The sequence below is a fragment of the Vitis vinifera genome, chromosome 3 (assembly GCF_030704535.1).
Source record: "Vitis vinifera cultivar Pinot Noir 40024 chromosome 3, ASM3070453v1".
NCBI lineage: Eukaryota > Viridiplantae > Streptophyta > Magnoliopsida > Vitales > Vitaceae > Vitis > Vitis vinifera.
The window spans coordinates 8,411,712-8,434,016 of record NC_081807.1 but is presented as its reverse complement, the minus strand read 5'-3'; the positions used below and the strand labels follow the sequence as shown (position 1 = coordinate 8,434,016).

The window sequence follows — 22,305 nt, the reverse complement described above, 5'->3', positions numbered from 1 at the left end:
ATTATTTTGATTTAATTTACTTATAATTATTATTTTATAAATTGATTTTTATTTTTACCATTATCCACAACCTATATTTCATTATATACTTTCACCAATCAAAATTATAACCTCGAGTACCAAATTGGTACACTCTAAAATTTTGCTTTAAAAATTTTATAAATATTATTCCAAATTTTTCATCTGCATCATTCTAATATATGATAAAATGCATATTGAAACCTCGAGTACAAAAAAATAATTGTAAGATAGGATTAGAGTATACATGTCGATTCCTATTGACAACACGATTTTCATTGTAATACTAAAAATATATAGTTGGATATCGAGATGACAATGGCCCAATGCTTTTCAAATTTCATCCCTAATAAGACAAGTTTAAATTTAAAACAAAAGACAATTATGTTTAAAGGGTAGATAAAACTAATAATGAACTTAAGGTTTATAAAAAAATGTAAAATTCAATTGTAAGGTTAACAAACATTTATAGTTGAGTTGAAAGATATGATTTTCTCATAATGAGAATGATAAGACCCATCAACATATTCATTTTTCCTAATTTCATTCAAGGGTATTTTTGTCTTTCATATTTTATGTCCTTAGCATCAATTATGCTAAGTAACCCGAAAATCATAAAACAAATTTGAATTTTTTTTATACCTCAAAAGGATTTAGATATTTCCATGGTCAAAATGTATTCATTAAAAAGAATTGATTCAATACATTTCTTATATACCCATTGTTAGAAAAATTAGGTTAATCCAACCTATGATAATCACCCTAAAGGGAGGGAGGGAGGGGGGGGGGGGGGGGGGGATGAATAGGGTGATGGTTTCTTTTTGCAAATTTAAACTATATGAATGTAAAAGACAATTATATGCAAATATATAATAAACAATATAAAGACAATTGCATATAAATTAAAAGAGTATGGAAGAGAGAATGCAAACACAAGATTTTATAGTGGTTCGGCGCAACCCAGCCTACATCCACTCTCCTCTAACTTCAATCCCAAGCTTAAGGTTTCACTAATTCAAGGCTTCCAAACCAAGCCTTCAAGTAATACAATTGGATTATGGTTCCAATTCACCCTCTTGGACTTTTGACTCCAAACACCCTTTACACTTCTCAAGAGATATCTTACTCTTGAACAACTTCCTCTCAAAGATTTACAAATAAATGATCTTACAAAAATCCTAACACAAAAACTTTAAGGTCAAATGATACAAGAAAACTAAGATTGAAATGTGCATTAAGGATATGCAAGTTTTAGAATAATGGTGCACTCAAAAACACTATTCCAAGACTCAAATATATTCAAGAAAGGTTTTGGAAGGTTAAACTTTTTAAACAATGAAAATTGAAGCCTTTTTATAGAAGAGAAAAGTCAAACTAGTCGTTTGGAGGTTCGATTGGTCGAGTTAGAGGTCGACCGGTTGACTAGCCGTTAGTATTTAATACTTGGCAGGTGACCGTTGAGCCTTAATCGGACTTTGACCGAACCTCAACCAGACCTCAACCAATTGAGGTTCAACCTTGATCGGTTGAACAACTATTCTGGAAGAAAGATAAAGTTTTTTGCACCAACAACCTTACAAAGAGATCTTATGAAGCTTGGGTCTTGAAAAACACTTCTCTTTGAGGTGGTCTTCTTCTTCATGATTTCTCTTTGACTTGATTTGTCTTTGTGATTGCCACTTTGGAAATCATCTTGCCTAATCACATTTGAAATATAATCATTAGTTCTAAATCTTGTTTTGTTATCATTAAAATCAAGATTAACCAAGCCTTGGTTTCACATTCATAAATGCTATATTGGATTTGAATCAAATTTAAGATCAATATATATTGATAAACTACCTTCATTATGTTGTTGCTAGCAAATACCACTAATTCATTTATGTAGGAGATCTAAATCCATATTTTTTTTTTTAATCCTTCGATCCATTTTCTTTATGCTAATTTTTTTATTAAAAAATATGCAACGATCAAATAAATTAATTCACATGAAAGTATTAGTACTTAAGGCTATGTTTGGTTCCCGGAAAGTACAAAGGAAAGAAAAAAAAATACTAAGGAAAATGATTTTCTCATGTTTGGTTGTCCTATGAAAAATATCAAAGAAAATCAAATATGATTAAAACTAATTAAAAATTTATGTATTTATAAATTATTTAATCTTTATATTGATGAGTTAAAATAAATAAAATGAGTTTGAAGTAACAAAAAAAATAATTTATCAACTTTTAATCTATTTTTTTATTTTCCTTTACTTTTTCTTTCCTTCTACTTTTCCTTTGTATTTTCTTTCCCTCGCATTTTCCCTCAAATTTTCCGGGAACCAAACATAGCCTAAATGTAATCATAAAGATGACTCCTATATGAATAAAAGAATGCATTTATACAATAAAAATTATCACCTATTTACATATAGAATTTAACTAAAATCGAATTTACATTTCCAATAATCCATCTTCCAACAATCTATTGCAAGTGTTTAATCCACTTTTAATAAATTTCTAAACTTGTAGGTCTACTATAAAAACAACCTTTGAATAAATTTAGAGGTTGGAAAGTAAATACAAGTGTAGTTACTAAGCCAACTCCACGAGAAACTTGAAGCGACTCGGTGGAGAGTAATTCCACCATATATGAAGGTCTCGCCTAGAAGTAGGTAGTTTGTCCCCTAAAAATAAGGGATGTGTTAACTTGAAGGAGCACACGAACTCAACTTCTTGTCATCATGATTTTATATTATACCTACTTTGTCATGTCCATAAAATAAAAGAAAATTAAGGCTGATTTGATAGCCCTTTTGAAAATATTTTTTTTTGTTTTTCAAAATAAAAAAATCTTAACTAAAAACTATTTTTTATTTTTTATTTTCAAAATAAAAAAACATAACATTTTCAAAAATATTTTTTAATTATTTTCTATTATTTTTATTTGTTTTTTTAAGAGTTATTTAAAAAAATAATTATACAAACACATAAAATGATTAAAAATAAAATTATAAACATAAAAATTATTTTTAAAACATAATTAAAAATATTAAAAACATGTTCAAAATATTTTAGATTTTTCAAGTAGACTTTTATGGTATAAAACATCATAAAATAATTTTTAAAAACTGGTTTTTGAAACTGTTTTCGAAAACAGTTATTAAACAGAGACTTCATATTTCATAGAACTTTTTCACTATTCACAATTACCCTTTCAAAATCATTTTTGATTTCAGCTTTTAACGTGAGTTGAAGTCAAAATGCAGTTCCTCCATAAATCCAATGCCCCTTAGAAACAAGCAATAATCTTCCGCTTTCAAACAAAAACAAAAAACAAGAACCTATCCCAAACTAGACCGCCATAATACAGACGGGTCGAGATATGGAGGAATGGCTTTGTCATATCCAGATGACAACATCAGCTTCTCCTTGCATTTTTATGATTAAGAGCTGTACAAATATCAGAATTAAAAGAGCCAGTTTGGATAGGAAGGTGTGGATGCCACACTTGTTATCACTCACAATGGAAGAAAAACTGGTCAAGTCCCAAAGGCCACTGCAGATTTGGCGGCATCCTTCCAATATCCATGAATTTCTTGGCTTGTTTTCTTTAAGCATGCAGGAAATCTTCTTCTTCCTCTCATCCTTGGAAACTTTTGTGTTTATTGGGTGGTGGGCAAATCAAGTTGTAGGCTGTGTGCCAGTCCATGCCCGGTGGTCATCACCAAGTTCATTCCCAGTGTGATTACGGTTTTCTTGTACATAGGATACCCCAGTCCATATTCCACGGATGACTAAGATGCTTACAAATACGACACTTCCCAGAGTGCATATCACCTGAATATGATAGAAAGGAATAGAGAAAATGAGATGATGAAATTGATTACAAATATAAAAAGACCATTGGGTACTAATCTAAATTTTGAAGGTGAAGAAATTTGTAATTAATTTAAATAACATTACAAAATATTTCCATTCACTTCTGAAGACAAAAATGCAGCTTTAATTCACATGAGAACTTCCTGTTGGATTTTCTTATGCAAGTTTCTACAGTGTGGGTGTCAATAGTCCTGCATAAATAATTGCCGGTCATATCACATAGAAACTATGTACATTACTTGATTCATAAGCTCTGAAAGGGCTGATCTGGTATCATCCATTATCAGCAAAAATTAGTCACTACTGTTTGACACTTTGCTCATGCCCCCCCTCAAAACTTGACAAATGGCAATTAGTACCGCTTTCAAATTTGAGAAATCAGCTAGGAACCAATAATCTTGAAATGCTCACCTCCTACTCTCTTGACACTGGCCTATTTTAAAAGCACATGACAACTTGGCACTGAAGCATTTCACTTCGTTGTTAGCTCTGAAATGATTTTAAGATACTGGTTTAGCAGTTAAGAGAGAAGAACAATGAGGCATCATCCCTCTATATTTCTTTGTTTGCCTCAACCTCTCGGAGAGAGGACACTCAACTGTTCCAAGGGTGAGACCAGCTTGACGCTCTCCCAAGGACAAGAGTCAGCCTCAGCATCAAACATACTGTAAATGCACATTTGGATATGATATATCAAGTGGAGCCCGAAGCTCTCAGTTCCACATTCATCAAATCTGCAGGGGCTGCTATGAGATCTGTCCATGCAGCCCTGCCAATTCTCACCAATTATATCTCTACATATAGAGCCCAAATGGCATCACCTTGGGCCAAGTTCTCCTAGCCCTGGTTCTCATTGCCTCTCAATCCATTCCCCCTCTCTCAGTTTGATATACTCTCCCCTCACTCCAGCCACTCTTGCCACCTCATCTATTAAGGTAAGCTATCTCCTTAAGCCTCATTTGAACGGTTTGAAAATTCATTTTTCTGACTGATGAAAAAGAATGATCTAAATCCTGAGTAATGGGGGGCACTTAACCTAATTTTCTGTAACAGGTCTGGGTAAATATTTGACCAAGACACTATGAATTATATGCAATTAGATCCATTCTTGAGGGTGAATACAAAAACCAATGCTGCTTACTAACATTATCCACTGCATAAGCAAAAATCTGCACTAGAAATAATAGTAAAATGCCTTTCAACAAGAAGAAGAACAGAACTAAAAATAATAGTAAAATGCCTTGCTGTCCCTAACTTGAGAGCTCATAAGTAACACAAAGAAGAATAAGAAGAGCTGAAGAATAAGACGAGCAGTCCCTAACTAGAGAGCTCAGTAGTAACACAAAATCTTTTAGTTGCATTCTAACATTCTTTACTTCTCATTTATATTTTAAGCCCACCGTTAGGCAGACTGGAAGTGGAATGGAGGCACAGGGAAATTATTACCTTGAAAAGGCTCCAGTTAGTAATCATGATGCAATTACACTAGGCATAGAACTATTCCATTTTTTGTACTGGACTTGAACCAAAAAAAGTCACTGAGATAGCTTTGAAATTGGAAAAGGTACAAGATTGGAAATGATGTTAAACTTGATTCAGGAGCTACTGGAAGGATGGCAAGGAAGCTTAGTGAGAAGAGGAATTATAGTGTGAAAAGTTGCCCAACTTGGTGTGATGAGGAATTTATGGGTATATAGAAATCAAAGAACTTTTTAAGAACTAGAGCTCATATTACCAAGTTAAAACACAATGTTTTAAGTTCTTTATATCGTTGGACTAAAGGCTTGGTACTTGTAACATGGGGGTTTGATTATAGAATGTTTTCCTTTCTCAAACTTGGTCATGTATACTCCATGTTTAGTAGGATTGCACACCATTTTCTCTTTGGAACTTTTATTGGATTACTTTCTCAATGAATGAAACACAACGAAAAAAGAGGATAAAGAAAAGCTAATCTACGTGTAAGGATACTTGGAAAAAACAAAAAACACAACCAAGAGGTATCTTCAAAATCTATAAAAGAGGTCCTGACTCCAAAAGCCCCAGATGAAGGACTCTCTACAGCTTGACTTTGTCATCATCATTTCTATCTTCTCAAATTTTCCCATTACCTTTTCTTCTAATAACACCAAACAATTGCATGTGGAAACCTATCAAAGACCCCTAATGACCTTACTTCCAACTCTAACATCACACCTAGAAAGTGGCTTGGTTGCATTTGAGGCAATGGTATCTGGATGTCAAAAGAGAGAAACTCACACTCTGCACATTCAATGTTAAATATTTAAGAAAGCAAACCACCAAGAAAGGAAAACACTATAGGGGTCATGAGATCCCAAACCTTGCAGAAAAATTTTCAACACCATCACTTGTAAGCTCATCAAAGTGAAACTTGAGAAAGTACCGACTGCTATCTCCCCACATGAATTAGTTTAGTTATTGGAAAAGGTAAAAAGGGCAAACATAATAGTTCAAAAAAAAGTAGAGACTGCTTGTGAATTCAAAGTACTGAATATAGATGTTTGCAAGTAGCTTGGCACCTAATAGCCCCAAATCTAATATAACAGAGGGAGCCGGTCTAATCAATTGTTCCAGGACTGGTGAGGTTTTTGAGCTCCCAGTGAAAGCATTAACAATGGCAAATGGAAATTATTTAGGTATAAACTAAGAGTAGGGCTGCCACAAACAATTAATATGACCAAGGGCCAAGGACAGAGCCAGAAAAGAGCAATGTATCTCAATTCACATAGAAATGATATTAAAACTGATATTCTGACTATAGATCCAATGAATTCTATATGCGTGCATTTAAAGAAAACAACATATTACCTCAAGGAATGCCTTCAAAACCCATAAAAATGTCAGCATTAGGACCCCATCAACAGAAAACCCCACCTATGTTGATCAAAGAACAGATAAATAAGATGGTCAAAGATATTGTTCAGTAGAAATAACATAATATAACAGGGCTTATCTTGGACAAGAGGTTTGATATATTCATGACCCAAGAAGTGATTGTAATTTGTATTTGCCGGAACTCCATTAAGAGGCCTATAAATAGATGTATTATATTGAATGTGAAGAGATGAAGAGACAATGCAAAAAAGTGATTATATTCTCCAAAGTTCCCTAACATTCAAACCCTTCCAACATATTCAATCCTAGACCCAGACTAACCCCACTCCACCTTACTTCCTAACCCAATGAACCAAGCCCTGCGCTCCTCTCCCCCCCCCCCCCCCCCCCCACCCCAGGGTTTAAATTCATTTAACTTTCTTATTGACCTACCCCATTTTCAGAGGTCATTTCCTAACGAGAAAGATGATGCAAATGTCTAAATTTACATATATTGAAAAGCTACAATGTCTAAATCTAAATATCAAAGATCTTTAAATTGAGATACGACCAACTGACCAATACATATCTAATAATGAAAAAAAATGAAATTCCTATGTACCTTGCCTACCTAGAATAATAAAAATGAAAAGAAGTCACTGTAAAATCCTCTTTGGCTAGATCTAAGGAATTTAGGATAGAATTTTGTATTTCATAAAATGTTTCATCCCCAGAATGTCACTAATGCGTATTGCAGACAAAAATGACTGTTTATCACAGTGGAGAGACATTAAAAGAAACTGAAAATAAAAGCTGCTTGCAGAATTTGAACCAAAAATCACAATGCTGACAGGCTGAAAACTTGAACCAAAATTTGAAACATTTCCAAATTCAAGTATGAAACCAACTTGAAAAATCTTTTGAGTTCAAGTATCCACCCTATGGGAGCTGAAAAGATTTTCGAGTTCAAGTATTATATCTCTGCAAACTGAGATTTTTTTGAGATCAAACATTAATCCAACTTCGAAAATCTTACAAGTTCAAGCATGAAATTTTAATTTCAATCCACAAATTCCATAAGACCAATTTCTACATATCAAGCTTGCTACAAGGTGAAGTTTTTTTCTTGAGTTCAAATTGTAAACCTTCAATACAATCGCTAATCCCCGATTCCCTAGTTCTCATCACTTAGCAATATTTACTAAAAATCCGTCAGTTTAAGTTTAACGCTCGTCTTCAACAAATCACAAAGCGAAGAATTACTGGAACGAACCAATTTGGTAGAGATTGGAACGGGAAGAACAGACCGTACGGCCTTCCTGGTCCTCTTAGAGATCTTCTTGAACACATTCTGAACAAACCTAACCAAAAGATCCAAACTCCGATCCTCCTCCTCCTCATCATCTTCATCGTCCTCGTCCTCGTCATCCCCATACTCTCCAGCAACAACGCTGCGATTACGAGTCCAATTTCGAGGATCATCCACCAAATGATCACCCTCCTGAATCAAAATCCAAAACCTAATCATGAATTTCATTTGAAAACGCATACAGATAAGGAAAAGGAAAGTACCTGAGAAAAATGTGAGATTCTTCGGGAAGATCGAAGACGAGGAAGGTTCGAGAAGGAGTGGAAACGGAAGATGAGGTTCAGATGAGGACGGGCAGTGTGGAGTTCAGGAGAGAGAGGAGGAGGATTAGGAGGACGAGAAAGAGCAAATGATGAAGAAGCCATAGTAGAGAGTGGATTGAGTGTCAGCCGAGTTGGGGACCGAATCGCCGAGTGGAGGGAATAGAAGAGGCCGCGTAACGTGGAGCGGTGTGATGGAAGAGGAAGACGCCATAATCATCCTTAAATCCCAAATTTACTCCTGTCACCTACTTTCTCTTAGAAAAAACCTATTTCAGCATCATTTTTAACACAAATTTGAAATTTCAACCCACTTTTCAAACAAGAAAATTCTACTATAATTTTTTCCACTCTTTTCAACATTTTTAATCATATTTTTCAAACAAAATATCAATTTTTTTTTCTCTTTAAACTAAATCTCAACTATTTTATTTTATTTTTAAATTTTTTCTTAAGTTTTTAAAAGAAGTATATATATACTTCTTAATTCCCAAAATGGTCTACAAAGGCAAGTGAAAACATATGAAATTTGTTCTAAAAAATTCATTTTATTTTCCTAATAAATTTCTAAAAATTGTTTGAAGTTTAAAATAAGCCCCATATGTTCTTTTTTTGTTTTTTTTTATTTTTTTTATTTTAGAAATAGAAAACCGTTTTTAAAAATATTCGTTAAACCTATGTTAATCATTTTTGAAGTTTTCTTGAGAAAATTTAATTATAAAATCTAAAATTTTTTCATGAATTTTCTTAAAGAACAAAATTTTTTTCCACTCTTTTTTAATCACTAGTAATTTGTCGCATGTGATCTACACATAGGTGATGTGTATGAATGATGTTAATTCATTGGTTTGAAGTTTAAATATTTGATCATATGTTAATGTCTTTATAACAAATAAGATGAAAGAATTGAAAAAATTGATCAAATTTGATCAAATTCTATGCAAATAAATAAGTTTATTGTCATTTTAAATTTTATCAATAACTTCACATGGATTGCCTATCAATATATGGAGAAATTTGTTGGCAATGAATTAAATAAACAATCAAATAATATAAACCATATAAGGCAAAAAGAAGAAATATGAAGCAATAATAGGAAATTAACAAGTTTCTAATATTTTAAGAGGACAACATTATAATTCCTCTATCCAATTGAATAGTTAGATTATCAAACTGTTAATGATTGAAAAAAAATATCAAAAGTATAATCATATGTCCATAAAGACTTTATTTGGTTTATAAAAAACCAATATAAATATAATTAAAAAATTAATAGTATAAAAATCAATGAGATGTAAATGAAGAGAATTGAAATAGCATAGGATCACATATAAACATTTAAGCATGGATTGAACGGCAAAAAATGAATCGGTTACCTTGGTTTATGCCATGGAAAACCATTTCTTCCTCCACTGGTATCCAAGAAGCTGCTCCAGGTTGGTGATGGTATGAGAATTAGGGTTCAATGAGCTCTTCCCTTTTCTCCCAAAGCTTCAGTCCAAGTGTGTGTGTGCCTGCAGTGCGTGCTCTCCAAGAAGAAGAAAGGAGACACCTTCCAAATGCACATATATCTCTTTCTATATATATATATGTAAATAAATTCATATATATATATATATATATATATATATATATATATATATATATATATATTACACATTACACACATTATTTGGATCACTTGACTTAATGGGCCAATAAAGTGAATTAGGGTGAGCCCATAAAAAATCAAGCAACAATATGTGTCCAGTCTCATTATGGACCACAATGCAAAAAATTAAATTAACACTGATTTATGATATTATCAAATTGATTATGTAAGTCCACACATAAAAATTCCAACAATTCTCCCACTTGGACTACATAATCAAACATCACAACATATACATAATCATAAATCAATGTCCCATAGAATCTCATCAAAAACAAATAATCAAAAGCAATCATATATGCTTCATTGCTTGATTCATAGGGAAATATACAATAATAACAATCCTTCCAATAATAACATAATATTACAATACCAAAACTGGCTCCCGCTAACTTAATACAACCTAGGCTTCCAACAACCCCATTTGAGATACATGTTCCTGAAACACAATTATGGGTAAGCCTTTTGTTAATGGATCCGCCAACATACTTTTTGTGGACATGTGTTCAATATCAATAAAAGACTCTATCACTTTCTCCTTAACAAAATAGAACTTTACATCAATATGTTTGGAGCGAGAAATGCTCCTAGTGTTTTTAGAGAAAGCAACAGCTGCAGAATTATCACAAAATAATTTCAGCGGTCTAGAAATGGAGTCAACAACTCCTAAAGTTGAAATAAAATTCCATATCCACATAGCATGACAACAAGCCTCATAACATGCCACATACTCTGCCTAGTTGAGGATGCTGTAAGTGTCTGCTTGACACTTTTCCAAGATACAAGTCCTCCTGCCATCATAAAAATATAGCCCATAGTGGATTTCTTATCATCTATGCAGCTAGCAAAATCAGCATCACAAAACCCAACTACATCAAGTAAGCTGGTGCGCCGATATGTCAACATTAAGTCCTTAGTTCCTTGCAAATACCTAAGGACCTTCTTAGCGGCTTTCCAATGTTGACTCCTAGGATTGCTCAAGTACCTTCCCAACATGCCCATAACAAAAACAATATTAGGGCATGTACATACTTGAGCATACATAAGGCTGCCAACCACAAATGAATAAGGAATGGTTCTCATTTCCTCTCTCTCATCATCATTTTGAGGACACTAAGCCTTTGAAAACTTATCACCCTTCACAATTGGCGCTTTAGTAGATTTACAATTATGCATATTGAACATCTTCAATATCTTCTCAATATAGGCTCTTTGAGACAATTTAAGCACTCCATTAGCCCTATCACGAAGAATCTTTATGCCCAAAATATAAGAAGCCTCACCAAGATCCTTCATGTCAAAATGGGTTGACAACATGTGCTTTGTCTCAATCAACAAGTCAGAATCATTTGATGCGAGTAGTATATCATCAACATATAAAACAAGAAATATGTAACTACTCCCACTGACCCTCAAATATATGCATTTGTCAACTGTATTCTCTTTAAAACCATTTTGGGTGATAATCCTATCAAACTTCAAATACCATTGCCTCGAAGCCTGTTTAAGACCATAAATTGACTTATTGAGCTTGCAAACTAAATCTTCATTTCCAACTTCTGCAAAACCAGTAGGTTGCTCCATATACACGTCCTCATCCAAATCACCATTCAAGAAAGTTGTCTTGACATCCATTTAATGTAGCTCCAAATCAAAACGAGCTACTATGGCCATAATCACTCTAAAAGAGTCCTTGGTCGACACAGGTGAGAAAGTTTCTTTGAAATCAATTCCTTCTTTTTTACTATAACCTTTAACCACAAGTCTAGCTTTATATCTCTCTATTTGCTCGCTAGAATCACGTTTGGTCTTAAAAACCCACTTACACCCAACTGGTTTACAACCATGTGGCAATTCAACCAAGTCCCAAACACCATTCATATACATAGAATTCATTTCATCATCTATGGCTTATTTCCAAGAAGTGAATTGAGGACAATGAATTGCTTCTTGATAAGTGATTGGATCAGAAGCATTATAACCATCATACTCATACTCTTGCAAATAAATCATGTAATCATCTGAAATAGTCGACCTACGAACCCTCTGTGATCTTCTCAAAGGAACCCCATCAACAACAGTATCATAAACAGGAATACCAGATTCCACTTTATCGCCATGCTCTCCTTGATTAGTGGCTGGCTGTTGGACAATAGGAACATCCAAATTTGGAACATGAGATGTAGGAAAAGAAATCACAACATGCTCTTCTCCAAAAAGGTATCTCACGAGGCACAAATTTAGGATCAACATTAACTTCATCTTCAAAGTATACAACTTTGTCTGACTCAATGATCTTGGTGGTATGAGATAGATAATAAAATCCGGAACCCCTTGATCCAATGCAATAGCCAACAAAGAAACCACTAATGGTTTTAGGATCAAATTTCTTTGACTGTGGATTATATGGCCTAACCTCAGCCTTACATTCCCAAACGTGGAAATGAGGAAGACTCGGTTTTTTCCCTGACCATAGCTCAGAAGGTGTCTTAGGCATAGACTTACTGGGCACTTGATTCAAAATATATGTCGTAATCCTTAAGGCTTCACCCCACAGAAATTCTGGTAAAGAGTAATTAGACAACATGCACCTCACCATATCCAACAATGTGCAATTGCTCATTTCTGCAACCCCATTCTGTTGAGGAGTGCCTGACTTGTATATCTAGCATCAATGCTGCATTCCAACAGAAACTTAGCAAATGGTCCAGGATTCCGTCTAGTCTCATCATATCTCCCATAATACTCACCACCTCTATCAGACTTCACAACTTTAATGGGTTTTCCCAACTACAACTCCACCTTAGCCTTAAAGGCTTTAAACACATTTAGGGAGTCAGATTTCTCATGGATTAGTTCAACATAACCATATCTAGAGAAATCATAAATAAAAGTGATGAAATATTTATAACTCCCTAAAGCAGTTGGTGTCAAAGGACCACATATATTTGTGTGAATCAAGTCTAAAGTACTTCCACACCTATCAATCTTCTCCTCTTTGGTCTTAGCTGTCATATTCCTCTTTAAGCAAACAACACAAGTCTCGAAGTATGAGAAATCAAGATTAGAAAGCACACCATCTTTAACCAATCTCTCTAATCTTTGCCTAGAAATATGACCTAGGCGTTTGTGCCACAACATGGAAGAACTCAGATTCATTCTAGCACGCTTGCAACCAACAACAGAATTAACAGAAGATGAATCACATAAAGAACCATGATGCAAACTGAGACTATAAAGATTGCCAAATAAAATAGCATTGCCAATTAGAACTGAGTTGCTAAATATATCCACTTTTCCTCCTCCAAAGTGGAAAGTGTAACCTTGTCTATCCAAAATAGATACAGAAATCAGATTCCTTCTAAGTGAGGGTATGAAAGCCACATTGTGTAACAACAAAAAACTTTCTATGATCAATTTTAGCTTTATTATGCCAAAAAATTCCACTTTCACTTTGCTTCCATCACCCATATACACACATTCTTCATGCTTTGACGACCTCCTTTTGTTTGTCATCTCCTGCAAAGAATTAGTGACATGAATAGTGGCACCGGTATCTAACCACCAAGAATTGGCATGAATATCAATAATATTAGTCTCAATCATGTTTGCATTCAAATTAACCACAACCACAATTTCACTTTCCTTTTTCTTCTCTAGCCAATTTTTAAACTTGAAGCAATCAGCCTGCTTGTGGCCAATCTTGTGGCAAAAGTTGCACTTCCCCTTGAATTTCTCACTTTTTGCAGCATTAGAAGAAGCAAATGCATTGGAGGTTCCTTGATTTGAATTCCCTTTCCTCTTGAATTGCTTAAAGCCTCCAAAATTCTTGTGTGGAGGTTTTTTCTTCATATTACTGACTTGGTCAGTAACAAGAGCAAGAGAGTGAGTCTCATTTTTTTTCAGTGAGACTTCATGTTGCACCACAATGGACATCAACTCCTCTAGAGTCCATTCTTCCTTCAAGGCATTATAAGTCAACTTCACTACATAAAAGAAAATAGGAAGATACTCAAGTATCAACCATTTCAAGAATTTTTCACCCAACTCCACTTTCATCTTATTTGCCTTGTTGAAGTAGTGCTTTAACTTGATGATGTGATCTCTAACCCCACCTACTCCATCATACACAGTGGTTGTGAGAAGCTTCAAATAAGTTGCCATTTCTGCCTTATCAATCTTGGTATAATTGGCCTTCACATATTCCAAGAAGTCTTTGGTCATTTCCGTCTTTGGCACGCATTCTTTGATAGATTTATCCATAGTGTATTTCATCACCATCAAACAACTCCTATTTGAGTGCTCCCATCTTTCATAAAATGATATTTCATCTGCAGAGCTCACATCAGTGGGCTTACTTGGCTCATCAACCCTCAAAGCCAAGTTCAGATTGTGCAGAGTCATATGCACATTGAAAGACTCAAACCATTCTTCAAAATTATTTCCAATAAGATGTTTGATGGTAGACAATTGCAGAGTAATACCAGGATTGTTAGTAGCTGGAAAATAGCAAAATTCAACAATATGCATGTTATTACAATATCATGCATTTGCTAGTTTCCAGAATTTCTCAATTTAGCAATAGCTTGGAATTTTGAAAATTCCACGGCAGTAAGGACAACTAATTAAATATGACAACCAAAATGTACTAATTTTATTTCTGAAAGGGCAAAGAAAATTAGTACGGTTCATAATATACAATTAATTTCCTTCACCAATCTAAGCATCCTACCAAGTATTATTATCATCGATAGGATAATTACAATACCCGTATGGATCTTAGTAATCATAATAATAAAGCAACTAATAGTGGGAGTTAAAATATCTCAACAAAGACAATTTGACACATATAGGATCACGATAGACAATCACATATATGTTCACTATTGTCATGATAAATTGAAATATTTAATTTACGCAACTTGACACACTTGGAATTGCGATAGGCAATCACACAAGTGTTATTTATTGCCACAATAAATTTAAATATTTAACAAAAATGACATTGGACAACATTATTGGTATAAAATAAAAATTATACCATAAAAAAAATAATAACAATAATTGTTCCAATAAAGTCAAATTTAACAAATGCATAATAATTCTAACATATGCATAATCAATCCAAGAATACCAAGGCAACAAAAAAAAAAATAAATTGTTTGTTTGTTTTTTTTTTAAATAACGACATGATGACGTCAGCAGAGGCTTGTTCATTTTCTTCTCCAGCTGAACACGCCCTAGTTCTAGAGAAGAAAAAAAAAAAATTCCGCTCAAAATTTTGCGCATTTTTCGACAAAAACACTTAGATTTCCATCCTCAAATATCAATCCTTCAATTTAAACCCAAAAATGCACAAAAAAAATGCATAATAGGAAGAACCAAATAAGCCCTAATTTTCGAAATCTCATCAAATGAGCTCCAAAAACCACAAAAATGATGGGTTTTGCTCCAAACAATATTCTCTACAAGTCTCCAACCTCAATCGGGCTTAAAAACCAAGAATAAACACCAAACGAAAAAAACCCCCCACAAAAATGGCTTTCATAACCAGAAAATGAGAAACCAAAAAATAACCCAAAATTACAGCTCAAATGTCATCCATGCTAGCTCTGATACCAATTGAAGAGAATTGAAATGACATAGGATCACATGTAAACATTTAAGCATGCATTGAATGACAAAAAATGACCTGGTTACCTTGGTTTATGCCATGGAAAACCATTTCTTCTTCCACTAGTATCCATGAAGCTACTCCAGGTCCGTGATGGTACAAGAATTAGGGTTCAATGAGCTCTTCCCTTTTCTCCCAAAGCTTCAGTCCAAGTGTGTGTGTGTGTGCGTGCAGTGCAGTGCATGCTCTCCAAGAAGAAGAAATGAGACACCTTCCAAATGCACATATATCTCTATATATATATTACACATTATACACATTATTTGGACCAATTGACTTAATGGGCCAATCAAGTGAATTAGGGTAAGCCCATAAAAAAATCAAGCAACAATATGTGTCCAGTCCCATTATGGACCACAATGCAAAAAATTAAATTAACACTGATTTATGACATTATCAAATTGATTATGTAAGTCCACACATAAAAATTCCAACAATAAATTCAACCAAAAATAAAACATAAAGCTTAGAGTATTTGAATATGACTCTTAATTTGTTTGCTTTCAATGATCTTGAAATTAAAAGACAAGACTTAGTGTTATTATTCTTCTACTAGTTGTTTTCGGTATTGCTTATTTTCTAATTCTTTTTATATATGAAAATTGCATCTGTTTTAATCTTCCACTTCTTAATAGCCTTACATGTAACATAACCACCCTTATAGAAATAAACTATGATATTTATTTGAAGATCTATACATACTATTGTATATATCAACTTCAAATTGTCTTTATCAAGCACCCAAAGTCATAAATCTTTTATATTATATTATATTTTGTCTGATTTGAGGTTGTATATTATGTTTTTTCCATCAATTTTGCATTTCTTTAATTAAAAATTTATAGTTTGATTGATAATTGAAAAGATTTTTTCAACCCTTTTACCCTTTTTTTTTCTTAACTAATTCTCACAAGTTTTTTTCTTTACAACATCGACTACTACTCCCATATGAAATATGGAGGCCCAATTGTATCTCCTTCCATTTCAATATTCTTTTATATTTTTTATTTTCCTTTATAAATTATCATAAATTAACATATTAATTTTATTTTTAGATTTGTTCATCTAACATTAAAAGACAACATCCACTTTGTGGGCCTAGCCTTGTGAGGCTCAACTCCTTATATGTTGCTTCTTCATTTATGGGACTCTTCCTCACCAATACTGTAGGCGTGCATAGCAACGATGGTTGCTTTGCTTGCAATGCTAATACCATCATGGTTAGGAACCTAATGATGTATGAGGTTGTCTCTTTTGCATTTTTTTCTCACATCATCATTGGTCACTCATGACTTGAAGATAGTCATCAAACTCATTAACTATATGTGATCAAATGAAGAGTTTAGAAGCCACTTTGATAGAAAGTATGTTTTAAAGGTGATGATTTGTGTCGTCTTTAGCTCAATTAATCTTTGGATTTTTTTCTAGCTCTTTCAATAGAGGATATTCTTCATATTCGGCTAGGGTTTTGTTTCTTTTAATAATTTCCTTTAATTTTCTCGATTTACAATAAGTATGAATAAATTTTATGATTCCAAAAATAATGGAATTTATAGAATTAATTCATGCAAAAATAAATTGGCCCTTTGTAGAGGCCCAACATCCATGATATTTTCTTTGATAATAATTCAGTTGAAAAACATGCTTGATATTGATTGACTTTGATCTATTTTGTACTTGTACTATTCACTAACCTTGTTTTCCATGGAAACACATTTTGACTTGTTGCTCAAGTACACTTATTTCTTCCTTTACTTATTTGATTATTTTTTTTATTCATACTTTGGTTGTAGTATATCTTGACTCTTTCTTGGTATCCCTTGATCTTCTTATTGATTGTCATAGTTGTTGTTAGAAAAATTAGGCTAATCCAACCTATGGTAATCACCCTAAAGGGGGGGGGGGGGGGGGGGGGGATGAATAGGGTGATGGTCTATTTTTGAAAATTTAAACTATGTGAATGTAAGAGACAAATATATGCAAGTATATAATAAAAAAATATAAAGACAATTGCATATAAAGTAAAATAGTAGGGAAAAGAGAATGCAAACACAAGATTTTATAGTGGTTCGACGCAACCTGACCCATATCCACTCTCCTCTAGCTTCAATCCCAAGCTTGAGGTTCCACTAGTTCAAGGCTTCTAAAGCAAGCTTTCAAGTGATACAATTGGATTATGGTTCCCATCCACCATCTTGGACTTTTGGCTCCAAGCACCCTTTACACTTTTCAAGAGATAACCCACTCTTGAAAAACCTCTCAAGTGATATCCCACACTTGAGAATCTTTCTCTCAAAGATATACAAATAATTTATCTCACAAAATCCTAGTATAAAAACTTTAACCTCGAATGATATAAGAAAACTAGGATTGAATGGTGCACTAAAGATATGCAAGTTTTAAAACAATGGTGCACTAAAAAACACTCTTCCAAGGCTCAAATATATTCAAGAAAGGTTTGGGAAGGTTGAGCTCATGAAACAATGAAGATTGGAGCATTTTTATAGAAGAAAAAAGCCAAACAAGCCATTGGGGGTTCGACCGGTTGAGCTGGGGGTTGATCGATTAACTAGCTGTTAGCATTTAATGTTTGGCAAGTGACCGTTGGACCTCGATCGGACCTCGACTGGTTGAGGTATGGGTCAACTGGTTCCTCATCCGATTGAACAACCATTTTGGAACAAAGAGAAGGTTTTTTTCACTCCTCGATCGGTTGAGCTGACGGTCGATCAGTTACTGTTCACACCATTGACCAGTTGAACTTAGGGGTCGACCGATTCCTCATCCGGTTCAATCGGTTGAGTTGTTTTTAACTTAACAACCAACTTTTTCAACTTAAAACCTTTTAAACAAGTTTGAAAAATAGTTGACACAAAGTTTTAGTTGAAAACATGAAATCATTCAATTTTAAAATATTTAAAACAAAATAAATTTTGGATGATTTTGGTGCATAAGTGAAGAATGTAATGCATGAAAATCCTAGTACACCAACAACCTTACAAAGAGATCTTATGAAGCTTGAGTCTTGAAAAACACTTCTCTTTGAGGTGGTCTTCTTCTTCATGATTTCTTTTTGACTTGATTTGTCTTTGTGATCGTCACTTTGGAAATCGTCTTGCTTAATTACACTTAAAATATAATCATTAATTCTAAACCTTATTTAGTTATCATCAAAACCGAGATTTCACACTTGTCTTAACTTTATTAGTAGAGACCTGACTTTTAGGTCTTAGAGGGGTGCTACAACTCATCATCGTGCCTTCCCGATAGATAACTTGACCTTCGGACCTAGACTCAATTTTCACGAACCTGTCTTTTTTTATTTTTTTTTATTTTTTTATGAGTCACACTTAAGGTTTTTTTTTGTTATTTTGTTTTTCCCTTTAAAAATAAAACAAAAATAAGTGATAACTTCAAGTCTTTTCTAAATATAAAATTTTCACAAATGAAAATCGAAAAGCGCCATTGAATGTGAACACACATGAAAAATGTAAGTTCACAATTATATATTTATATATGAGTTTATAGTGCGCAATACAACTTATCTAAACAAAGTAAAAATAGGGGTGCATAATCTACACCAATAATAGAAAGTTGTTGCTATTAGTGGAACATTCTAAAAGGCTGAGGTGGTTATCTGCTATTGATCACATGATAGTTGCACGTCTATTACACAATTATTCCATGTGTATCAAGGATCAATCTAACACTTAATTGCACATTTATTATATGTGTACCGAGGACTAATTTACTGCCTTATAAAGCATAGGTCACATTGATTTTACATTCATTACATGTTTATTGAAATGCATATGCATTTGTAGACCCCCATTTTAGGGACTACTATTGCACCCACTTATTTTTTGCCAAATGGTAGAGTTTTTTAAGAACACCTGTTGCATTTGGAGAGGCTATTAGAATATGGCAGCATGTTTGTTACTAGAGGCAGTGATTTTTTGAAGAGGCAACCAGGGGAAGACATGTAATAGGTGGTAATAGAGATTGTTGGGAGAGGCTTGGAGGAGAAGCAAGAAAAGAAAAGACACAGAGATGACAATTGAAGGGGGGTGAAGATTCTCATTTTGGTGGAGACTCTGAGAAAAAAAAAAAAGAAGTGATGAATGAGCCATTTTTTAAGAGAAAATGGGCATTCTGGGCTAAGTATAGTGAACGAGAGTGAAATGGGAGAAAAGAAACATAGAGAAAATGATGAACCAGAGAGAGAGTAGCTGGAGAGAGAGATGAATGGGAGATTTTCATGTTGGTGGAGATTGAGAAAAAAATGAGGCTGTGAGGGGGAACCATTTTTTAGGGAATAAATAGAGAGAAAATGAGGATTTTCTTAGCTGAGTATGATGAACAAAAGTGAGCTGAGGGTGTCTTGGACAACTAGGAATGGTGACAGGAGTAGGGAAAAGAGAAGGGAGCTACAGTAGTTAAGCTGAAAGTAGCAAGAAGAGGAGGAAAGTTTACCGATCTTTGGAGGATCAGATGAACACTTCAGGTATGGTTTGTTTGCATATTTCTCATTCATTCTTTCTCATTATCACTGGTCTTTATCATCTCATCCTGCTACTTTAGCATTGTTAGTTTATTTTGTTGCGCATTGAGTTGTGTTGAATTTGAGTTTACTTTCATGCTTGCTCCGTTTTGGTTCTTTCTTGGTTTCTTAGATTTCTATGATAAATAATTGTTGTATGGATTTGATTTTAAGCTCGATATTCTTATTAATCATGTTACTACTCCCTGTTTCTTCCACCTGTTCTGGATCCTTCAATTAATACATGAGTTAGGATCTAGTTCAATGGCTTGTTTGCTTGTTTGCTCTTCTTGGGTTATACTCTGCTTTCCTTTGTATTTCTCTGTTCATGGAGACTATAGGGTCAGAATTTTAAATCCATTGGATATGGGAAGATTACAAAAGGTAATTGGTTCATGCCAGTGATGAGCATGTGGTGGCACTTGATATTGTGAAAGCAACATCCCACCAGAAATAAAGTGTCATGTTCCACTAGACCAGCAACACATTGTTGAATACCAAAATCTCTTTACTTCTTTCTTGTCTTCATAGCTGTCTGGTGACTTCGTTGAGTACTATTCAAGATAGGCATTCACTAGCACGTCATTTGTTCCCTTTATTGGACTGCTATTGGCCTAGTCTAGAGTAGTTGGTCTGATGCAGAGCCTAAGAATAAAATTCTTAGGACTGTTTCTAGTGGGATTTTGTTGTCACTTTTGTAGTTGTGAAAAGGTATCTTGGTTGAGCTCATGTGGATAATTGATTGCTGGGTGCCATGAAGCTAAACATTTGATGTCCAAAGCTGGTAGGCCACCAACACAAATAGGAGAAGCAATATATGGCTTGATATGAGATCTTGTGATGAGCTTGTGGTAGTGAGGGGTCACCCTACACACTCTGTACCATCTATGGTTTAACCTTAAAATGAAGCAATTCATTCAATCATCACAGGACCATTTTGCCAAAAAATAGGAGGTTGAGGCTAGCGAAGATTCACAGAACTTGTTATGTGAGAAGGTTCTCAACTGCCTTGATGATGAGACTGAAAGTTTCTATACTCACCGCTGTAGAAAGCTCAGGCCAGAAAAGTACTCCGCTGAAAGAAATGTGTTCATTTCTGGATCTAACATGGATGGAAAAGGTCAGTAGGCATTGGTATGGGGTATTTTCATTTGAGCAGCAAGTGGAGAAGGTTATGTAGCTCCAGAACGTGCCCACACTGGTAGGTCAAGGTACACGATTAGGTGAATTTGATTGGTAAGGTTTTTACTCCAGCTCAGTTTCAACAATCTTCTAATGACCAATATTGGGTTGACATTATCATCACTCAAGATGCAAATGCTACTTCTCATTCTCCAGCTTTGTGAATTTCATTAATATCTAAAGGTGAATTGACCTATATCACTGCATGTCATCTGAAGAAAATGACTATGTATGTACAGTTGGGTAAGGAAACTTTTCATTCACATAATTCTTCTTATGAATACCATTAAAGTTTACTAGCATAGGAGATATTGAATTTATGGAGCCTGATCATGGGAAACGTTGAGACACTAATAAAGTAACCATGAATGATACTTTTTCTACAAGGAAGTCATAGGATTCTTCTAGATGTGCTAGTTGGGATGAATATTATGCATGAGGACTACACCAGATAGTTGAAATTTGTTGTTGTCACTCAAAATCTAGACTAGAATCTGCATGCTTTTGATGTTCTCTTTGAGATTGATGACCATAATGAAGCTGCTACTGGACCCCACCTGCAAAGACTTCAACATTATGACAAACCTTGAATGAAGATGTATTCCTTGAAGCCTCATTTGAATTTCCCCCATCACCAATGACCCAACAAAAATTTGTTTAGAGATCTCCCATTTGCTATAAGCATCAATGAAGATTGCATGGACAACCTTATGGTTCTGAGTGGAGAAACTTCTGATACCATAAACATGATATGTTCCCAAGCATATAGGAAAAGTTCCTGGTGACTCAAGGACAAGGGTGTAGATTGCATCCCAAATATGGGAACTGATGCTAGCTATGAGGAATCGCATAGGAAGACCACTAAGTACAATTAAAAAAACTTGAGTTCTCGGAAGAAGATATTACCAAGTCA

The 22,305-nt window shown here is 34.1% G+C and overlaps 1 protein-coding gene across 1 annotated transcript; it reads right to left on the bottom strand.

The window, feature by feature from the left end:
• Positions 1–3,251: 3,251 nt before the first annotated feature.
• Positions 3,252–8,616, bottom strand: LOC100251465 (protein SHORT HYPOCOTYL IN WHITE LIGHT 1). Its single transcript, XM_002276000.4, has 4 exons — positions 8,289–8,616; positions 7,990–8,217; positions 6,711–6,776; positions 3,252–3,839 (listed from the first exon to the last, which is right to left on the bottom strand). The coding sequence occupies exons 1-4, from the start codon at positions 8,448–8,450 to the stop codon at positions 3,684–3,686; spliced, it is 612 nt and encodes a 203-aa protein (XP_002276036.1). The 5' UTR covers positions 8,451–8,616; the 3' UTR covers positions 3,252–3,683.
• Between the last annotated feature and the right edge of the window lie 13,689 nt (positions 8,617–22,305).

What these genes read in the sequence shown, in the direction of transcription:
- LOC100251465 (XM_002276000.4), bottom strand. Translation starts at nt 8,450, where the DNA reads ATGGCTTCTTCATCATTTGCTCTTTCTCGTCCTCCTAATCCTCCTCCT. An exon ending in GAATCTCACATTTTTCTCAG is followed by an intron (nt 8,218 to 8,288) that starts GTACTTTCCTTT and finishes ATTTTGATTCAG; the next exon opens with GAGGGTGATCATTTGGTGGA. An exon ending in TTCCAATCTCTACCAAATTG is followed by an intron (nt 6,777 to 7,989) that starts GTTCGTTCCAGT and finishes TGATCAACATAG; the next exon opens with GTGGGGTTTTCTGTTGATGG.